The sequence below is a fragment of the Bombus fervidus genome, chromosome 3, assembly GCF_041682495.2.
Source record: "Bombus fervidus isolate BK054 chromosome 3, iyBomFerv1, whole genome shotgun sequence".
Lineage (NCBI taxonomy): Eukaryota > Metazoa > Arthropoda > Insecta > Hymenoptera > Apidae > Bombus > Bombus fervidus.
In genome coordinates this window covers 12,962,754-12,982,158 of record NC_091519.1, presented here as the reverse complement: position 1 = coordinate 12,982,158, position 19,405 = coordinate 12,962,754, and the positions used below count along the sequence as shown (strand labels likewise).

Genomic DNA, 19,405 nt, shown 5'->3' with positions numbered 1-19,405 from the left:
ATAATGTAAATATAATATAGTTTTATGTACTATAAATAATGTAACATTAGATATATCATAAACTTCTATAAAAACTGCAAAATTAAAAAATCAATGAATTATGATTTAAAATTCCATAAAGTGTATCCATGAGTATGATATAGCAATCATTGTACAATTTACACTTAATACTATTTAAATTGTTACATACCATTATTCAGAATTATATAATTGTTTATAAATTTAGATAATAGAAAGTATAAAAGAATTTGTAGTAGAATTTACTAAAATAAAGGTAATAAGAAACACAAATCAGAAATTAATATCTTCAAAATATTTCTTATAGTAAATACAGCTTCATACATTTCTTATATTTCTACAAAGAAAATTTATAGAAAAATTTGTTTTTATTATTTTCTAAAAAATCTAGTTCATAAGACCTTACATAGAAGTTATTTGAAAATGATAAAAATCTTAAAATAATGATGTTAAACATGATACAAGTTAGTAATAATTTACTATTCCATTTACTAACAATTTATTTGGAATTAAAGGATATATATAAGATGAAGATAGGATATAAGAAGGTAATAAATAGCACGATATTTAGTATATGGTATTAATTCTATATTTTAAACAAATGACTAATAACAAGAAATGACATTAAATTAAAATCTTATCCTAAAGGAGCGACTTCAGTCAGTTTAAACCAATGACCACATTCACAGCGGCGTGGCTGTCCTTCATGCAACCACATCCAATTCACGTGTGCAGTATCTTCTTCGCAAAGGCAACCAACAACACGACTTTTGAATGCACTTGGTACTAAATTTGGATTGTCCTTTGTGCTATCACGCGATATTTCTATGGCCTTCATGTGATATGGATCCTGAAATAAGATAATAAATTATAAATAATAACTAATTAAGATATTGACAGGAAGGATAATTTATAATTCTTAACTTTTACGTATAATATTTTATTTTTATAATACACATGCGAAGATGCATTGTAAAATAATTTTAATATGTCTCACAAATATAAAAGATATATTCAATAAATATGAAAATATATTGATAAATTTATTTGTTCTAATTTACATTTTATGGGCCGAACTTGATTTTATTTAATTTAACAATTTTTCATATAGATATACATACATAATAACAATAGATTAAAGATTTACATCAGAATATGCACATCAAATTACTTTCTCTCTTATTAATTTCAATTTAATTTTTTAATCAACTTAATTAATTTGTGATGACGTTAGAAGAAAATTATAGTTTGCAAATAACATGAAAAATTTGATTTAAAAAATTTATTTTATAGAATATCTTATTAATATATGTAGAATTCGAAGTGTGACATTGATTCAGAAAATTATTAAATGTAGAAACTTACAAAATCGCCAGCGGCAGCAGCAAGTAACTCACGTTTCTCCAAACCCGTGGCTAGTTCTAGCGGATCGGCAAAAGCTGAAACAAGAATTTCGTTAGAAAATATTGAATTTTGTACTTAACATAAATCAAAAATGATGTAAAATCAATAAATTATATTTTTATATTACGTAACAAGAAAACGCAGCACACTTAAATAATTCTAATATTATTTAAATAATTATATTACTCTTTTCCTTCTCTTTTGTATATCTCACAGCATCGCGGTAAAATTGTCGTCGACATGACTGAAAAATAGTACGACTACATAACCATGCCATTTTGCAAATTATACGGTAAGTGGTTAATACTTCGTCAAAGGGAAACGTCTCTTCAGAGCACAAACAATTCGTAGGAAAGCAGCTGCAGAGTGTCAACCCTATCTTAACGATACTATTCGATCGATTAGTTAAGTTGATTACAGCGCCATATGACGACCTACAGCGCCAAATTAAACAATTTAAATGTAGTTTTACGAAATTGGATATGTACTTTATATAATTTAACTTATTAATATTTTTATGTAATTTAAAAATAAATATTATATTGCAAAATTATGAAAGGAAAAGAGAGAACGCGTATATGTATATATGTAGCTACTTTTCTGTATAGTTACTAGGCAGAGATTTTAAATACTATATAAAAATTTAAATAATTTTATGGTAAATATCATAATTATTTATGGTATTGAAAGTTAACTTGGAACGGTCTCTTAGTTTATATTTCCCTGCAATTTTTATGTATGTAATTATTTTGATTATCGTTTTTCTAAAAGTATTTCTGAAATTTTAACATTATCCAAAAACTGTCAAAAATTTTGAAACATGAAATGTTAATTAATTGTTATTGATACATTGCATAATTATATTTCTGTAGATGTTTATCTTACAAATATATTTAAACAAAACGGGCAATCTTTTGAATATTCATTTATATTACTAAAATTGCAATAGAAAATAACGATATTAAAATATGTATAAAGACATTAATTGTTTAATAATTATTAAAGTTTCATATCTACATAACCTTAATTCCTTGTTTGAAGTAACATTTCACAAAAGGCAAGTCCACATTCCTTACATTTGATTGGCTATTGCAGTTAACTGATTATTACAGAAAAAGCGGTGCATTCTTTGATGACGTAATTTTTATTCTAAATATAAAACGAAGAATTAATATACAACCAGTAACACTGATGTGTGTATTTTCTATAAAGTTTCATTTCAAAAAGTATTAATAATATTAATAATACACAACAATAATTTTTAGTTTAGAAAAATACTAGGTATTTTTTTAAATAATCTGTAATATATAACGTTCATATTTTTTTTAATTAAAAGAAAAAGGAAGTAACGACAATTAATAAATTAGCTCTCCTTTACCATTAAAGAATGCCAGGGTAAGCACAATTATTTCTCTTCCGAAACATAGTGTTATAGGATATCTTCCACCAGCAAAATTAATTTCCAGGTATATTATTTTAAATCCGTTATTATGAAATATTGTAAGACATTCGAAACGTTAACTTGAATATAATATAAATATTAATACAATATGCAGCATTTATACAATTTTATATTTATATATTGTAAAAGAAAAGTTATCTTTTTATGGCGATTATAGTAAAAATGAATTATTTTTACATATCATTCAATTTTGAAGATATATGAAATATTCATTACACTAGGCGCTATAAATCGTTCTTTTTTAGTTTATAAAAATGTCGTGAAAATAAATTTTTCAGTTTTTGCGTATATTATGATTTTTCGTCATATATATACATATATGTATAACATGTCCATATTAATTATCTTTAATGTACATTAATTTTCTTACTTTTTAAATATTGTACATTTGCAATAAATTGGGAAAACTTAAATGTATTATATGAATTTAATCATTTTGAAACAAAGAAGGAGGAACAACCAAAAGAAAGAGAAGAAACTATAATATTAACTTTTAAGTCCAATTTTAAAGTAGTTTTATATATATTAGAATAATGGTTGGTTAGTCCCATTAATAATATAAACTTTATATAAAAAGTGTTACAGGGATGTCTTTGGATAATATGTTCTGTTCTCGGTGTAGAGAAGGTTTTGTGCCTCATGAAAAGATTGTTAATTCAAATGGAGAGCTATGGCATCCTCAATGCTTTGTGTAAGAATATTTGATTATTATTGCAAGTTATTATATTAAGTTTGTATTTGTATACATTTATATTATGTTTCTATGTAATTTACATATTGCTTAAAAATTATATCAATTATAATAAAAAATATTTTATTAGATGCGCACAATGTTTCCGTCCATTCCCAGATGGAATATTCTATGAATTCGAAGGATACAAATATTGTGAACATGATTTCCATGTCTTATTTGCACCTTGTTGTGAAAAATGTGGTAAGTTGTTTTAATTATTTATTACAATATGACAAATACTTAAATTTAAAAAAATAATGTACTCATATAGAACTCATAAAAACACTTGTAGGAAAGAATATAATTATACTTTTTTATTTGAAGGAGAATTTGTTATTGGCCGTGTAATAAAAGCAATGAATGCTAATTGGCATCCAGGATGTTTCCGTTGTGAAGAATGCAATGGTGAATTAGCTGATGCAGGATTTATTAAATGTCAGGGTAGAGCTTTATGCCATACATGTAACGCACGTGTTAAGGCTGGGGCACTTGGAAAATATATTTGTCATCAGTGCCAGTATGAATTTTGATTTTTAAAGTTATATATATATATATTACTTAGCTATTGTCTATCATGTATATAATATTATATAATTTTTAGTGGTGTAATTGATGACAAACCTCTCCGTTTTCGCGGAGAACTCTATCATCCATATCATTTTAATTGTACTGCTTGTGGTATAGAACTTAATTCAGATGCTAGAGAGGTTAATTCTAGACCAGGATATGCTGCCAATGAAATGGTATGTATCTATAACTGTGTTGTCTTTAATTATTAGTATTATCTTTTACTTAATATATTAGTACTTAGTATATTAATAATTCACATTTTGATTATTAACATTTTCAGAATGAGCTATACTGTTTGAGATGTCATGATAAAATGGGAATTCCAATTTGCGGTGCATGTCGACGTCCGATTGAGGAACGAGTAGTAACTGCTCTAGGTAAACATTGGCATGTTGAACATTTTGTTTGTGCAAAATGTGAAAAGCCGTTTTTAGGTCATCGACATTATGAAAAAAAAGGTTTAGCTTATTGTGAAACACATTACCATCAACTTTTCGGTAATTTGTGTTTTGTATGTAATCAAGTAATTTCTGGTGATGGTTAGTATATTATTCTATAAATTTTATTCTAATTTAAGAAGAAAGTAAATATATAATATATTTTGAATTTTTCAGTTTTTACAGCTTTGAATAAAGCATGGTGCGTACATCATTTCGCCTGTGCATTTTGCGATCAAAAAATGAATCAAAAAACTAAATTTTTTGAATTTGATTTAAAACCCGCCTGTAAAAAATGTTACGATAAATTTCCACAAGAATTGAAAAAACGTATGCGCCGAATGTATGATTTAAATCCTAAAAGACTACCAGCTTAATCATATAAACAACATATGTCAGCTTATGGTTAATTGAATGTAAAATGAAATATTTCTTAATATTATCAATGAAAGTTTATGTTATTGTATTATAACGTCATACTTATGCCTTAATTGCTAACATTATTTTATGTTAAATCATTATATTTAAACTATGCATTAATCATAATAATTATTTTAATATATCTATATAAATATGAAATATTTTTGTTATATGCATGAATTTTAAAGTGCCTCATTGTTATATATGAATTGAATAACTGCATTTATATATAAAAATATATTTTACACGTCAAAAAGATACTCAAACCATTATTAATAATACTCAAATTTTATAAAACAAATTGCATATAGAAAATTCGATGATATTGTATAAAAATTGAATGAAAAATAAACACTGAGTTATGATATTTGTGTTCGTTTATCTGAATAATTTAATCATGATATTAATGTAACATAATAGACATAACATATGAAATGGGGATAGATTAATTAACCGATTAATTAACGAGTATCGATTATAATTGATCACCCCGAATACATTCCTAGGGTCAAACGTCGACTGAATATCGGCTGAGATCAATTTTACTGTCAATTGTCAACAATCCGCTACTCTACACAATTGTTCTTGCCCGTAGTTTGCGGCCGTCAAATGACGATATCTGGAGAACAAGCGCTGTATCGAAGACGTTAAATAAAAATAACAATCACGTTACAAGAAACATAATTTAATATAATAAAGTACAGTTTATTATTAAATATTGTACACAAATTAAATATATTTTTTAATGTTTTATGTTTTTATACAATGTATAGATATAAAGAAAGAACATTTGAGAGAAAAATTAATTAAGTAATTGATATAATTATGTTTTTCTATATACGATAAAGTAATTAAACTATTAACACTGATTTTATAGTATCAAAGACTTCTGCCTTTCACCAATTAAGTGAAATTCTTATGCTTTGCTTGATTTTTATCTATTTTTTACATATCTTGATATAATACCACAATTGGATATAATTATTGTTTTAAATGGTTTTCCTGTTTTTGTACCAAATTCTTCAATCTAAAAAATATCAGATATATTAACATGTGTTCATGTTCAAAATTATTACTAAGTACTCTTGAATCAATTTTATTTTTCAAATCTGTTATGTAAATAAGTTTATAAAAAGTTGTTGCAGTACAGTAGTTAAACTTTTTATCTATTTCTTGGATTTATAGATCCATGTATGCTAAAAATTTGCATATTTAATGTTTCAAAATATTTTCTGTGATTTTCTGCGGTATAGTTTTAATTAACTGTTATATACTTCTAATTTTCCTTATTTTATAAAAAGATGTATTAAATAAAAAGTATGAAAGAAGATACAGTTGTTCTTTTCCAAATTTATAATAATTTATTAAAAGATAATTATATAAGTAACAAGTATTCTTCATATATTTAGAAAAATTTAGGAATGAATAAGATCTTTATTTTAATGTAATTGAAATAAATTTACCTTATAAATGTTTGAGAGACCTGCAATCACTTTCCCAAAAACTACATTTTTCCCATCTACTGTTTCCAATTGTCTAAAAGTAAGATTAAATTTGGAATTGCATGTATTTTCAGTTTCGTTACACATGGACAAAATTCCGGGACCAGCATGACGTAAGTTGTAATTCTCATGCTCAAATGATTCACCATATATGGACTTTCCTCCACATCCGTTAAGTTTTGTAACGTCTCCACCTTGACACCAATAACTGGATACAATTCGATGAAACGGTGTGTTCCTATCAGAAAAAGCATAGCTTTCCTAGAGATGTAATTTTATCTCCCTTTAAAAAATATTATTCATTTGGAAAAGTAGACTTTTTTTTAGATATCTTTACCGAATATCTCCTCTGTCCTAATAAATTTTTCTAAAGAAATCGGCTTAAGGATTTATATATATATATATTTGTAGTAATAATATCATAAAAGTAATATTTTGAATAAATGTGTTTTATCAAAATAATGTATTGCATAGAACTGCACACATCATTCACGTCTTTTAAGTAAAATTTTGCAGAAATTTTGAAGGAAAACAGATCATTTTTCTTTTATTTTTTTAAAATTTAAAGTTGTCAAAATATGTGTATTTTAATTTTATTTACTTGTACGATAAGCCATTATATCCACGACATAATTCCGCAAAATTTGTACACGTTCGAGGTACAATATCATCATAAAGTTCAAAATGAATGGATCCTAACTTCTGATCTCCTTGGATTTCAATTTCAAAAAAACATTTGGTTCGAATAGACGGATTTATATGTTTTAGCAATGATAAATCTGTAATTATACAATGATCTTGTGGAGATTGCAATCCAATGGTATGTGTTGTAGGTTCTTTCTGATATCTATAGAATTTAATCATCAATATGATATAAACATTTACATTACGTGTAATGTGTAATAATAATATGATATAAAGTTTATTCTTTTATTACATTTCATTATTGTGTTTTTATCTCCCAACTGCATTTTTAAAATTCTATTTTAGCTTTCAAAATTCTATGCTCTGAAAATTTAAGATTAATACAAAGTAAAGTTGAATTTCATAATTAACACAAGAATGGAAAGAATAAAGTGTTTTAAGATATGAATATATGTCATATTGATTTTATTAAAATTATAATAAGACAGAAAGAGATATAAAAAGATAGTGTTCTTTTAATCAAAAATTTTAAAAAATACTGTAACTTAAATTTTGTCATAATTATAATTTAAGTAAAATTAATTTCAAAATTGTTTTGCATAAAACTTTGAAAACGAAAATATATATCCAGGAAATATTTAAGGAATAATTTACTTTTTAGTGTGTTTCATTTTCATTTTCATTTCTTTCCAATCTTGTATAAACTCGACAGTAGGATAATTAGCACTTGCTCTACGAATTTTTCGTAATAAATTTTTATTTTCTTTCATGACTTGTGCATTTTTTAGTTCCTGATTTTCAAGTTTTGATTTATATTTTATTTTTGGTAACCAGCAATCGATATTTGTCTATAATTTGGATACATCATGAATTTCAGTTTAATTTAAAAGCAATTAATATATTATTGCAGTTAATTATATTGACAATAATACACAAACAAAAAGGATTAAAAATTTAAAGCCTATTTTTCATAATTATCGCTTCGTTTTTTATCATTATTGCAGTATTTTAAATACATTCAATACTTTTACTAGAAAATTGTACATATTTTTATGAAACATATATGATTATATACTTTATACAATACATGTTTGTAATTATTAAGATTACTTATATTACAATACTAAATATAATCATAGTAAGAAATGATGTGGTAGTATTAAGTATAAGACATATCAATAGTAAGATATAGTAATATAAGTATACAAAAGGATAGAAAATAATGAGGAATAAAAGATATTTATTACAGAAATAAAACTTTTTATACTTATCTTATCCTTACCCTTAATCGAGTAATTATATTCATCCGCCTTAATAATTTTATATTTTGCTTGTCGATTTCTCTTACTCGATTTATGTCACTTCTCATATTATGCGGTTTGTAATATGCGGACACTTCAAATCTTGGAGCCTTATTATCGACTTTAGCTACAGCTTGTGCGATCCTTCGTTTATATTTTTTATATGTTTTTTTATCCATAGCTTTTATTCTTTGGAATGGTTATTACTTTTTTTATATTATTTTGTTACAGTTCAATTGGTATACGAACATGTTATTATTATATTTCAAGTTAAAATTTGAATTCATAAGAATATAAGAATTATGGTAACGGTTCAAGATATAAAATTATTACATCGCTATAATTATTATAAAATCTTTTTATAAGCATTATTATATCATTAAACTTTACCGTATTTAATAAAGTAATATTAATATGTAATGTTTTGTTTTTAAGTTAAAAATTTATAAATTGCAAAAAAGGTTACAATTTATAATAAAATTTAATTGATGTTTCAGATTATAATTTGACGATATTGCAAAATTAATATCTTTTTATGCTGCAAAATTATAATTTTTAATTTATTTAATTTTTAATTTAATTTATATGTATTAAATGCTTGTTAATTTAATTTTCTTCTTTAATGTCTTTTTTTATTGTGTTAAATATATAATTAATGATCTCACCAACTATAAGAATTTAAAACTATTTTCTGGTGACTAGTGATTTATAACAATTGAATTATCGATATTAGATAAGAAAAAATTTGTATAGAAATCAAATTTTTTTGTAAATTTCGATAATTCAAATTTTCTATACTATTATAGACATATATATATATATGTATATATATATATATATATATAATAAATTTGTGAATACTGGAAGTGCCATTATCATTATTTCGTGAAATTTTATTTAAAAAATAACACAATATATTATATTGATAATAATACACAAACAAAAAAGATTAGAAGTTTAAAACCTATTTTACATAATTCGTTTTTTATCATTATTGCAGTATTTTAAATACATTCAATACTTTAACCCTCTGCTTTAGTCACTATTTATCAAAATATTATAGAATTCTAAAATATCCATAAAAAATATAAAAATTAATATTATTTGATAAATGTACCTACGCAGTGGAAATTAGATTTTGCATAAAAAATGTCCTTATACTTTTTGCCTAAACATGATGCATACATTGGTATTGATACATATTTTCTTACTCATGTCTCGTTGAGTTCTTTTCCTAAATTGAATACGTCAAGCAATAGATTAATAATGACCGATAAAAAGTAGTTGATAATTTGTTATGATATGAAATGATATTAAGATTATTTTAAGTAGATTTCTACCAAATAGAAGTGAAAATGGCCAGTATTTCAAATTCTACAAAAGATGAACCTCAAACTAAGTCACAAGGTTAGATTTCTTGTTTATATACATACTTATATAAATTTCCATTTTTTATAAAATATTTGTTTCTTTTGCTTTTATAATTAAACTTAGTTTTTCCTTATTTCACATAATTATATAGTTTAATATAGTTAATATAACATATCCTATTTCATATAATTTTGCATATTTATTGTTTTTTATATATTTAAAATAAACTACATGTGACAATTACTTTTAATATGATAATGATCACAAGGTAACAATTTCTCAGTTTCGTAGTAATATTATCATTATATAAGTAATAAGATATTTGTTTCTTTATTTTGCTTAATAATTATTATAGCAGAACATGTGGGAAAACAATTAATTATGGGAAATAATATACAATATGAATAAAAATAGTTAGTATCATATTTGTTAACATTAAAATTTTTCATTTTTATGTTATATATTAATGTGTTATTATTAATATTTAAGATGTAATAGTTACAGGCTGTATTAAACGTACGCAAGGTGATGGAATGGAAAATGCAACGGCTGAAAAAATTGAAGTTAAACAGACAAAGTGCCGTCTTGGTGAAACATTAATTTATCATCCAACAAATTTGAAACAATTAAGTTCAACTCCTCCAGTTATGCCAAATGGTCCAATAGTAAATTTAATACCAAGGCATGTTACTAATGTAAAACGTGAGAAACATATTTTAAATTCATTAAAATTAAAGGAGCCAAAGTTTATTCCTTATGAACCTTATAAAGCTGCAGTCAATCCAATCATTCCATATGAAAACAAGAATAGAAGATTGCAAAAAAGTAATGTAAATGTGAATCTGGCTATTTCTCAAGTTGCTGCAATGAAACTTCATGAAACAAAGGTATCTAATGATTTAAAGACAGTAGATGAAGATAAGTCTACAGAAAGTGATTGGTTGATAGAAAAAAAGGCATACGAAGCGGAAATACAAAAGCTTAAAGAAGAAAATAGTCAACTTGAAAATCAGTTGAGATTTCAAGCACAGGTACTAATGTTACTTATTACTAAAGTAATAATATTATATCATACATTTTTCTTTTTTACAATAGGTTAATGGAGAATTAAAAAATTTATTAGTAGCTGCTGTTGGAGAAGATCTTGAAACAAAAGTTCATTTATTGACTGAAGATAAATTGCAACTTTCTCGAGCTCTTTTAAATTCTGCTGAAAATTTATCAACGCATCAAGAACAAACAGAGTGGTTGGCAGGTCAATGTGAAGTCTGGAGAAGTAAATTCTTAGCCAGTAGGTAAATGAAAATAATTCAATATAAATATTCATGGCTCATTTATAATAATACATAATATATATAATATACATAACTCTCAATAATTTTTGGTAGCTTAATGGTTGAGGAACTTGCAAAATGGAAAGCAGCTTTGTGCCAAAGAACCACAGATCTCCAAGAAGTAATAAAAAGACTTCTAGAGGATCGAAATCTTATAAGAGATATATCCCTTAAAACATACAGGTATGTTTCTTACATGCATTTACATAAAATGTATTTTATTAATGAAAATATTTCTATAAAATACTTTAAGTATCAGGAACATACGTATTTTAATACATATATATTATGTCCTTTTTATTTAAGGATACTTAGTATTTTGCGTGAAAATTTTGATCATGTTGGAACTGTTTCTTGCAAGAGGAGGCATATGTTACCAAGTACAAATATAATAGATTTAGCACAAGGCTGTTGTCAACTTGCAGAAATTCTAAAAGTTCAATTATTATGTGGTGTAGAAAATATTACTTTACAGAGAGAAATTAATATAACTGGTTTAGATATGAAAACACTTGCCGAAAAGACTGCAGAACAAGTAAGTTTTCATCTCACATTTATTTTGTATTTATTTTACCTTGTTTCATGTATACTTATTTCTTTCATTTATATACAGCTTCTTATGAGTCCAAAGTTGCTCATGTCAGGAAGACAAGATGTAGCTTGCAGTGCAGTGATGGGAGCAGCTGTTGCAATTGGTGGCCAAATATTTCTTCCACAAAGTGATTCAAATATAACTTGTTGTTCTCATTGTAGTGGTGAAATTAAACAAATATAAAATTTTTTATTCATATATATTTCTATAACTCATATATAGCGAAATAATTATTATATAACATTATATCATTTTAAATTCTTATATGCATTATATTATTTTTGTATTTAGAATTGTCAGTTTATTTATAATAACATAAAATGACAATAAAAAAATAATCACATAATGTCAATATATAATATTGTACGATTTTTTATATATAAAACATTCATAGAACGTTTGCATCTTTTAATCTGAATTTTATGTGGAAAATAGAATACATTTCAGAGAATCTTAAATATTATTTTAACTGTATGAAATTCTTTTATTCACGTTCAAAACATTCTGTGTAGATTCATATATCGTAAAGTTGTGACAATCTATCAAATTAACTTCTTTGTAATTTTTATATAACATAAATTTCCAGATTCAAGAGATTAATTATAGCACCAAAAAAAGAAATAATTTATCGATTTTTATCGAAATATTAAAATATGGTAAATGAAAAACATTAAAATTTAATTAGCTTATTTGTGCGTTACCTTCAATTAAGTGAAAATTATTGCTTAATTTATTAATATTATTAAAATGTAGTAGATGATAAACCTTAAAATATAATAAATATAATTAATTTAACAAACTAATATACGCATTTCGTAACGCAAGATCCCGCGTTATTTAACAGACTGCGAAAATCCACGATTAGTCGACGCTTAGCGGTCGCAGGTGTAACATGTCAGTTCTTATCAACGCCGACTCTGGACGAGCGCGAACGGTTTGTAACGAAATAATTCCGCGGGTATTTTTATATATGTAACATCCATTGCTTAATTAATTTTTCACAAGTCATTGTATCTTTAAAAAGTTCGAAAAAAATCAGCGTTATGAATAACCGCGATAAATCAAGAAAGTGCGCGCATATGATTAAACTCTTTAGTTTTCCCCTTTATCTTCCTCTTTGCATCTTTTTATTTACATACGTACATATATTAGAATTAAAAATTGATCCAAAAGATCGGTCTTTAATGTGTTCTCTAATTCGAAAGAATGATAACGAGTGGAAATCATGATACGTGATTCGATTTATAAATAGAAAATACATTTCTAACGGACTATTTTCAAATATTAGTGCAAATATTTGTTTAAGCAACAAATGTTATATTTATATAAAGAAAGAACCGTTTATTCTTCATGAAATATGTCTTCGATAAATGAATGTTGTACGATGTTAAAGAATTTTATGCGTGTGATTATTATCAAATGATAATTATAAATCCTAAAATAAAATAAAACTGAAAAATAAAATAAAAATGAAAAATTGAAAAAGATAAATGCCTGAAAAATACAATCAAATTTTCTGTTTAAGTCTTTGAGAAGGAGAAGATGCTGGACGAGTTATTTATGCGATCTATTTTCACGCAAGTTGTGTTACCTTAGTGGCCTAAAAATATCAGTGAAATTTGATTAGGCACAGCTTGGTGCTGTATTACCTATTCGAATATATACGTACTTGCTTCAATATCAATTATCTGGAAATTTAAATGACTGCTTGTTGTTACTATTGCAACAATATTATAAAAGCAATTGCTTTGTTAAATACTTAATAAGTATTATTGAAAATTATATTTTGTACACAAAAGTTTAATCTCTTTTCATAAATTATTTATTTTTTGCTATAAATATAATCTTTAATTTTACTATTATACGTAAATACTATAATAACAAATATCTAATATACTGAGATAAAGATTTTCATAAATTGTAATTTATTTCTTTTTCTCAAAGTAACATTTGTTTTCGTTTATATATTATATATACGTATATGTAGGTTTGACTGAATTAATTACAGAAATGGATAATATTTATCTATATTTCTTTCTAAGTCTACTAGTGTTGGATATTTTGAGTAATTTAAACAAGTAACGTTTGCCATAAGCAAAAATAGCAATGTGAATGTGAAAAGTTATTACATAAAATCACAATCATCACATGTCACGGGTTACGTATTTGACACTGAATATAGTGAAAAGATAAAAAACTGGAAATAAAAAAAGAAAAGAATTTCATTACGTTATAGAAAAAATTTTAATTTCACTGAATTAAAGGCTTAATAGCATATTTGCCATTGGTATCTTAAAATAAATTTAATTGAAAAACAATTATAAAAAAAATACAAATTATTACACTGTATTTAAAATAATGAAGTAATATTAATTATTATCCGAATGAGCTTAATATAATTAATATAATCAATTCCCTCAATTGATAAAATTAAAAATTTAATTATATACGTATGTTGTAAAAAGTAAAATTAATACTAATTTTCTTGAAATTTCATCAGAAGGCTTGAAGGAACATTACTTTTCAATTTATGTTGATATTTCGTGATGGACAATAGACCAGTTAATTTATTTCTACAAAAAATTGAAGAAAACGCAAGAAAAGTATTTTCGTCCTTGCCTGAAGATAATGGTGGCAATCGCTCACGCCAAAGAAATTGTAGTCTGGTTAAAATTAAAGAAGAAGAAACTGGTGATGAAATTCAGGTAAAATACATGTTATTTTTGTGGGTGTTTATAAGTTTTCTTCCATTTTGTTCACCATAATTTCACTATAATTTACTTCTCGAATTTAAATTAATAATATTTGATTTTTGTGAAATTGTACAAAACCATTTCGTTGTAAAGCTTAACAAATTCTGTGAGAATAATAACAATTTTTCATACGTCATAAGAAAAGGAAATGAGAACAAAGTTTAGTTATTATGTACTTGCAATACAACGCTAAATTTTATATGTATTAATTTTATAGTAACCATGTTTATTCTTAGAATTATCTCATTGTAAGCATTAAGGCAACGTTAGTTGATCTTATTGCAAAAGTTCGTACATATACAAGTAACTTGAGAGCAATATAATCTATACACTATTAAAATGTAACACAATCCATTGATCCGTATTCCATTATAATTAACGTGAATATTGAATTTCGTTCATTATAATTTCTTTGCGTCAAAACTAATATACTTTTCCACTAGTTTATTTTAACACTGGAATAATTATTAATAGTAACAAACTTTATTAATATATTTTGTTTTTAACATCAAGCAGGATAATTATTAACAATAACATTTAAATTACATAATTGCTTATACTTTGTTATATTTTTTCGTTATTCTGTTCTGTTTTTTATATTATTATTTATCATCATAAAATATTTTATGCATAAGTTTTAACGTCGTATCAACTGCATCTAATATTGCTGAAGTATATACACGTGTTTATTTTACAAACGTTTTAGTTGTATAAATACATAGATAACTTTATTTTCCTATCTTTCAGCCTTGAAAAAGGGGTTAGCACGTGGTTGTGCCTACAAAATCAATATATATGTATATATATATAAACAATACTTTAAAGACAATTACAATACTTATATTTTAATTGTAGGTATATTTCATTTAATAATTTAATACATTAGTAAAACTCTGTATAAGAATTAAAAGGCGGATAATTTTACTAAAAAGATAGGACGTTTTTATACTTCATAATTTAGTTTCAGGAATGTATAATTAAATTTTATTCCACAGAATTTTCTATATAATGTTAGTGAATGTTCGAGTTTCATATTACTCTTTCCCGCTTAACTTAATAATACATGCACATCGACATTATGGATTTATTAATTTGCATTAAATAATAAACCATATTTCCTGCCTTTTCGTTAAAATAAAAGAATTATTTTTTTAATAAATATAACGTATACAATTATATAAGTAAATAACAAAATACAGAAAAATAACGTCACTAGAAGAGAGCAAACAATTCTAATATGACTTCGAATAGGACATAGGAATAATCATAAAGATATGTATAAAAATAGAGCACGCGATTTATATGTCACCGTGTATCAGTGAATGCGATATGGGAATAGAAAAAAAACACAGCATAGAGGTCCTGTCTGTCCTTATGTAATCCGGTATGCACACTAACGCCGTTCGTTGATCGGTGTTACTATCGATGTTACATATTTACTGTAAGAATGTGTATGCGTCATTAGACAAGGACACAAGAAACCTCAATGCAGCGTTCTCTTTCTATTCTTATATCGCTTTTTTAGCTCACTCACACCCTATCTTTATATTTTAACGAGAATAACACAATTACTTGACTTAATGGAATAAAAAAATCCGTAAATTCCCCAACAGATGAAACCATATACCACACATCACCTGCAATCGAACATATAATTATCCATTACAGAAAATATAGAAATCAAAGAAGAATACTAGGAAATAACATAAACATGAAAGAAATGCTAACTATCTCTAACAATACAAAGAAGACAATAGAATTCGTCAAACAAGCAAATCTAATAAACGAAATCTAAAATATCAAAGTTATCGCTAATAACCACTAGCTGTTTGTGCGACATTAAAACCTGCACCAGCCTGCACTTAAAAAAGATTACATTACAGCACATTAGATACAAATAGATTAGCTTAGAATTTATGATATACTGCTTAATATATAATATATAGAATATTTAACATAGTATAGACGTGTTATATTTTTAAGACAATTAGAGATAAGAAAAAGATATGATACTTCTGAAAAAGTCACAATATAAATTAACAGAAAGTATTTTTGTATTTAAACAATGATGAAATATCACTCATATTTTATACATTATTACAGGAATATGCAGCAACTGCAATGAGTGAATTATTAGGATGGTATGGCTATGATAAAGTGGATAGTGGTTATACAAAAAGTTTAAACCTGGATCATTTTACATCTATATCTGATGCAAAAAATCAAGCACTTCAAACTGATCAAGATATTGTTTCAAACAAACTGAGATTGAAATCGCCAGTAGTGAATACATCTGATTCAATTTTTGAAGTTCCCAATGTACCACTGTCTTATTCTAATAATAACTTAATGTCTGTGAATAGACAATTAATTTCATCCCCCTTATCATTAAAACCAGTATCTTTTGGTACTACATCTAAATTTCCATATGAAAGTTATTCAAGTTCTATTTACTCAGGTAAAGTATAAAATATGTATTATGTACATAATATAAACTACATATGAATTCGTTATAATTTTTAGTATTCTTAATATTTTTAGATAATATATCTTGTTCTTGGTGTGGTAAAATTGTTCAAATATTTGAATTAGAAAGATCCAGTTCCTTTTCTTATAATATGATGGATGCTTTAGGATACTTTTGTAGTGAAAATTGTTTTGCAGCTAGTAGAAGAGCAATTTTTAAACAAGCAAAAACATGTGACTGGTGCAGACATATACGAAATCCAATTAGTTATGTTGATCTTCAAGTATGTGAATTGAATGTAGAATACTAAATAATTAAAAGTAACTTATTTTTACCATTTTATTTTTAATTAAAAATGCTATACTGTACTATAATATAATTTGATGTATTAGAAAATTACTAATCCTATTCCTTTTTTCAGGATGGTAAAAGTCAGCTTCAATTTTGTAGCAATAAATGTTTGAATCAGTACAAAATGAATATTTTTTGCCATGAAACACAAACTCATTTAATGCTTCAAGGTTTAAATAATGTTCCTTTTCATGATACAGAGAAGAGTGGTTTAATAACACCAGAACTATGGTTTCGAAGTTGTCAATCGCCATTAAATAGTCCTGCAGAGAATACGTATTTAGTTGATACACATTTGACTCATAGTTTATCATCACCACTTTGTGAGAACAGATCAATAGAAACAGAAGAAATTGATAATGAAAAATCAGTAGACCCACATAAAAAATGGCCCAGTAAAATCAATTCAGTGTGCATAAAAAAATGTACAAAATCCAATAATTGCAATGAACATAAAAAGAATTTTTGTACAGAAATTAATGAACATGATAAAGGTCAATCTTTAGTAAATGAGAAAAGCAAATGTTACCATTCCATGATTAATCAAACAAATTGTAAAGAAAATTATTTAAGAAAAAATGATTTGAATTGTAAGGACTTCAAACAGGAATATGCAATGGATACCATGAATAATTCACATAGCCTTAAAGATAGCAACACATATTTAGAAAGAAACATACATGTAAAAAACATAAGAAATTTACAAGAAAAAGGATATGACACTCCAACAGAAAATATATTACAATCATCTTGGTTTTCAAACTCAACTACACCTACAATGCATCATGAAATTCCATCTTTGTCTAAATCTTGCATAAATGAACCTAACCAAATAAGATATCAGAATCAGACCAATGTATTTTCAAGAACTTCATCAGTTAAACAATCCAGTCCAACTGAATTATTTCATTCATTACCTCCTACAACACTTCTGCCCCCTGTTACAGTTCTTGTACCATATCCTCTACCTATACCCATACCAATTCCTATACCTATTCCAGTTCCTATATCAACAGCAATTTTTAGTAAATTAGTGACTGATAAAGAAGATTCCATAAACATAAAAGATTCAAATTGTAAAAATGTGGAATGTAAAAATTCAATAGAAAATAAATATTCCGTTTTTGATAAGCCACAGATTAAAACAACGAACTTATCAACAGCAGAAGACTCACAGCAAGTAAAATTAGATAAGTTTTCTTTTTCATCATCATCTTTGAAAACTAATACTGAAATCAATGATACTTCACACCAGTTACAACAGAATAAAAAACTTTTAAGAAAAAGAAAACGCTCGAATAAAATCATTAATCATGAACATGAAAAAATTCAGTTAAAAAAAAGGAATAACTTTATAGCAACTTAAAAGACAATTTATAAAAAGATATTTTTTAATAAAATGTATATATTATACAGAATATTTTTTATTTATAATTAATAACTTTAAAGCAATATAAGTAATCATATTAGTAGATAAAAATTCTTTTTTCACTGATTATAATAATTTCAGTAGTAATTAACAGCAGTTTTGAAAAATGAGGAATTTTCCAGAATTCACAGTTTCTATTAATATTTTACTTTAATAACTAATTTAATTAAATAAAAATAATACACAAACAAATAATTTTGTCCTATAGTATTTAAATATACGTAAATATATAATTTTTTAACAATGAATAGACTATATGGCATATGTTTTAATATTTCTTTACACAATTTTTTGGAATTATTTTCTTTCAAATCTGCTAAAATATATCAAAAGAAAATTTATGATTTGTATATATTTCATTAAAATATTTTATAGCTTACGTTTATTATAATATATCTTGTAATTGAAATATACTATTTTTTTTATATCTTTGTACAATATAAATATAAATAAAAAATAGAGAGGGTTGTCAGTATAGAATATACAGAAGCTAGTTAATTACCGGATTAATAGTTAAATAGTTAGATAAAAGGAGTGTGTATCGAAAATTAAGGATGTATGATCGAGAGTGCAAGGAAAATAAAAGTAACTACCGTTATAAACCGAGTCCCTTTTC

The 19,405-nt window shown here is 25.1% G+C and overlaps 5 protein-coding genes across 12 annotated transcripts; 3 read left to right on the top strand and 2 right to left on the bottom strand.

Moving 5' to 3' along the window:
• Window positions 1-584: 584 nt before the first annotated feature.
• On the bottom strand, window positions 585-1,816 carry LOC139985635 (cytochrome c oxidase subunit 5B, mitochondrial). The gene is made up of 3 exons (XM_072000205.1): window positions 1,609-1,816; window positions 1,384-1,457; window positions 585-868 (listed from the first exon to the last, which is right to left on the bottom strand). The coding sequence occupies exons 1-3, from the start codon at window positions 1,697-1,699 to the stop codon at window positions 656-658; spliced, it is 378 nt and encodes a 125-aa protein (XP_071856306.1). The 5' UTR covers window positions 1,700-1,816; the 3' UTR covers window positions 585-655.
• Window positions 1,817-2,557: 741 nt separating this feature from the next.
• Window positions 2,558-5,411, top strand: Stck (LIM zinc finger domain containing stck). Of its 2 annotated transcripts, none has more exons than XM_072000204.1 (7): window positions 2,558-2,888; window positions 3,462-3,575; window positions 3,706-3,818; window positions 3,942-4,134; window positions 4,219-4,360; window positions 4,468-4,726; window positions 4,802-5,411. In XM_072000204.1, exons 2-7 carry the CDS (start codon window positions 3,472-3,474, stop codon window positions 4,999-5,001), a joined length of 1,011 nt encoding a protein of 336 aa, XP_071856305.1. In that variant the 5' UTR covers window positions 2,558-2,888; window positions 3,462-3,471; the 3' UTR covers window positions 5,002-5,411. The 2 variants fall into 2 exon arrangements, with proteins under 2 accessions (XP_071856305.1, XP_071856304.1); XM_072000203.1 differs by having other exon boundaries at window positions 2,559-2,817.
• On the bottom strand, window positions 5,404-11,900 carry LOC139985632 (uncharacterized). 3 transcript variants are annotated; one of them, XM_072000202.1, is made up of 6 exons: window positions 11,772-11,900; window positions 8,474-8,681; window positions 7,846-8,039; window positions 7,148-7,393; window positions 6,508-6,784; window positions 5,404-5,663 (listed from the first exon to the last, which is right to left on the bottom strand). In XM_072000202.1, exons 1-6 carry the CDS (start codon window positions 11,798-11,800, stop codon window positions 5,616-5,618), a joined length of 1,002 nt encoding a protein of 333 aa, XP_071856303.1. In that variant the 5' UTR covers window positions 11,801-11,900; the 3' UTR covers window positions 5,404-5,615. The 3 variants fall into 3 exon arrangements, with proteins under 3 accessions (XP_071856303.1, XP_071856301.1, XP_071856302.1); XM_072000200.1 differs by lacking the exon at window positions 5,404-5,663 and adding an exon at window positions 5,832-6,071; XM_072000201.1 differs by lacking the exons at window positions 5,404-5,663; window positions 11,772-11,900 and adding exons at window positions 5,832-6,071; window positions 9,614-9,725.
• On the top strand, window positions 9,759-12,127 carry LOC139985631 (golgin-45). 3 transcript variants are annotated; one of them, XM_072000198.1, is made up of 6 exons: window positions 9,759-9,899; window positions 10,362-10,894; window positions 10,959-11,158; window positions 11,252-11,380; window positions 11,504-11,732; window positions 11,811-12,127. In XM_072000198.1, exons 1-6 carry the CDS (start codon window positions 9,848-9,850, stop codon window positions 11,970-11,972), a joined length of 1,305 nt encoding a protein of 434 aa, XP_071856299.1. In that variant the 5' UTR covers window positions 9,759-9,847; the 3' UTR covers window positions 11,973-12,127. The 3 variants fall into 3 exon arrangements, with proteins under 3 accessions (XP_071856299.1, XP_071856300.1, XP_071856298.1); XM_072000199.1 differs by having other exon boundaries at window positions 9,768-9,899; window positions 10,368-10,894; XM_072000197.1 differs by having other exon boundaries at window positions 9,784-9,899; window positions 10,353-10,894.
• A 2,208-nt stretch (window positions 12,128-14,335) lies between these two features.
• Window positions 14,336-18,778, top strand: Sobp (Sine oculis-binding protein). Of its 3 annotated transcripts, none has more exons than XM_072000196.1 (5): window positions 14,354-14,494; window positions 15,290-15,393; window positions 16,646-17,000; window positions 17,084-17,292; window positions 17,431-18,778. In XM_072000196.1, exons 3-5 carry the CDS (start codon window positions 16,664-16,666, stop codon window positions 18,724-18,726), a joined length of 1,842 nt encoding a protein of 613 aa, XP_071856297.1. In that variant the 5' UTR covers window positions 14,354-14,494; window positions 15,290-15,393; window positions 16,646-16,663; the 3' UTR covers window positions 18,727-18,778. The 3 variants fall into 3 exon arrangements, with proteins under 3 accessions (XP_071856295.1, XP_071856297.1, XP_071856296.1); XM_072000195.1 differs by having other exon boundaries at window positions 16,156-17,000; XM_072000194.1 differs by lacking the exon at window positions 15,290-15,393 and having other exon boundaries at window positions 14,336-14,494.
• The last annotated feature ends 627 nt before the right edge of the window (window positions 18,779-19,405 follow it).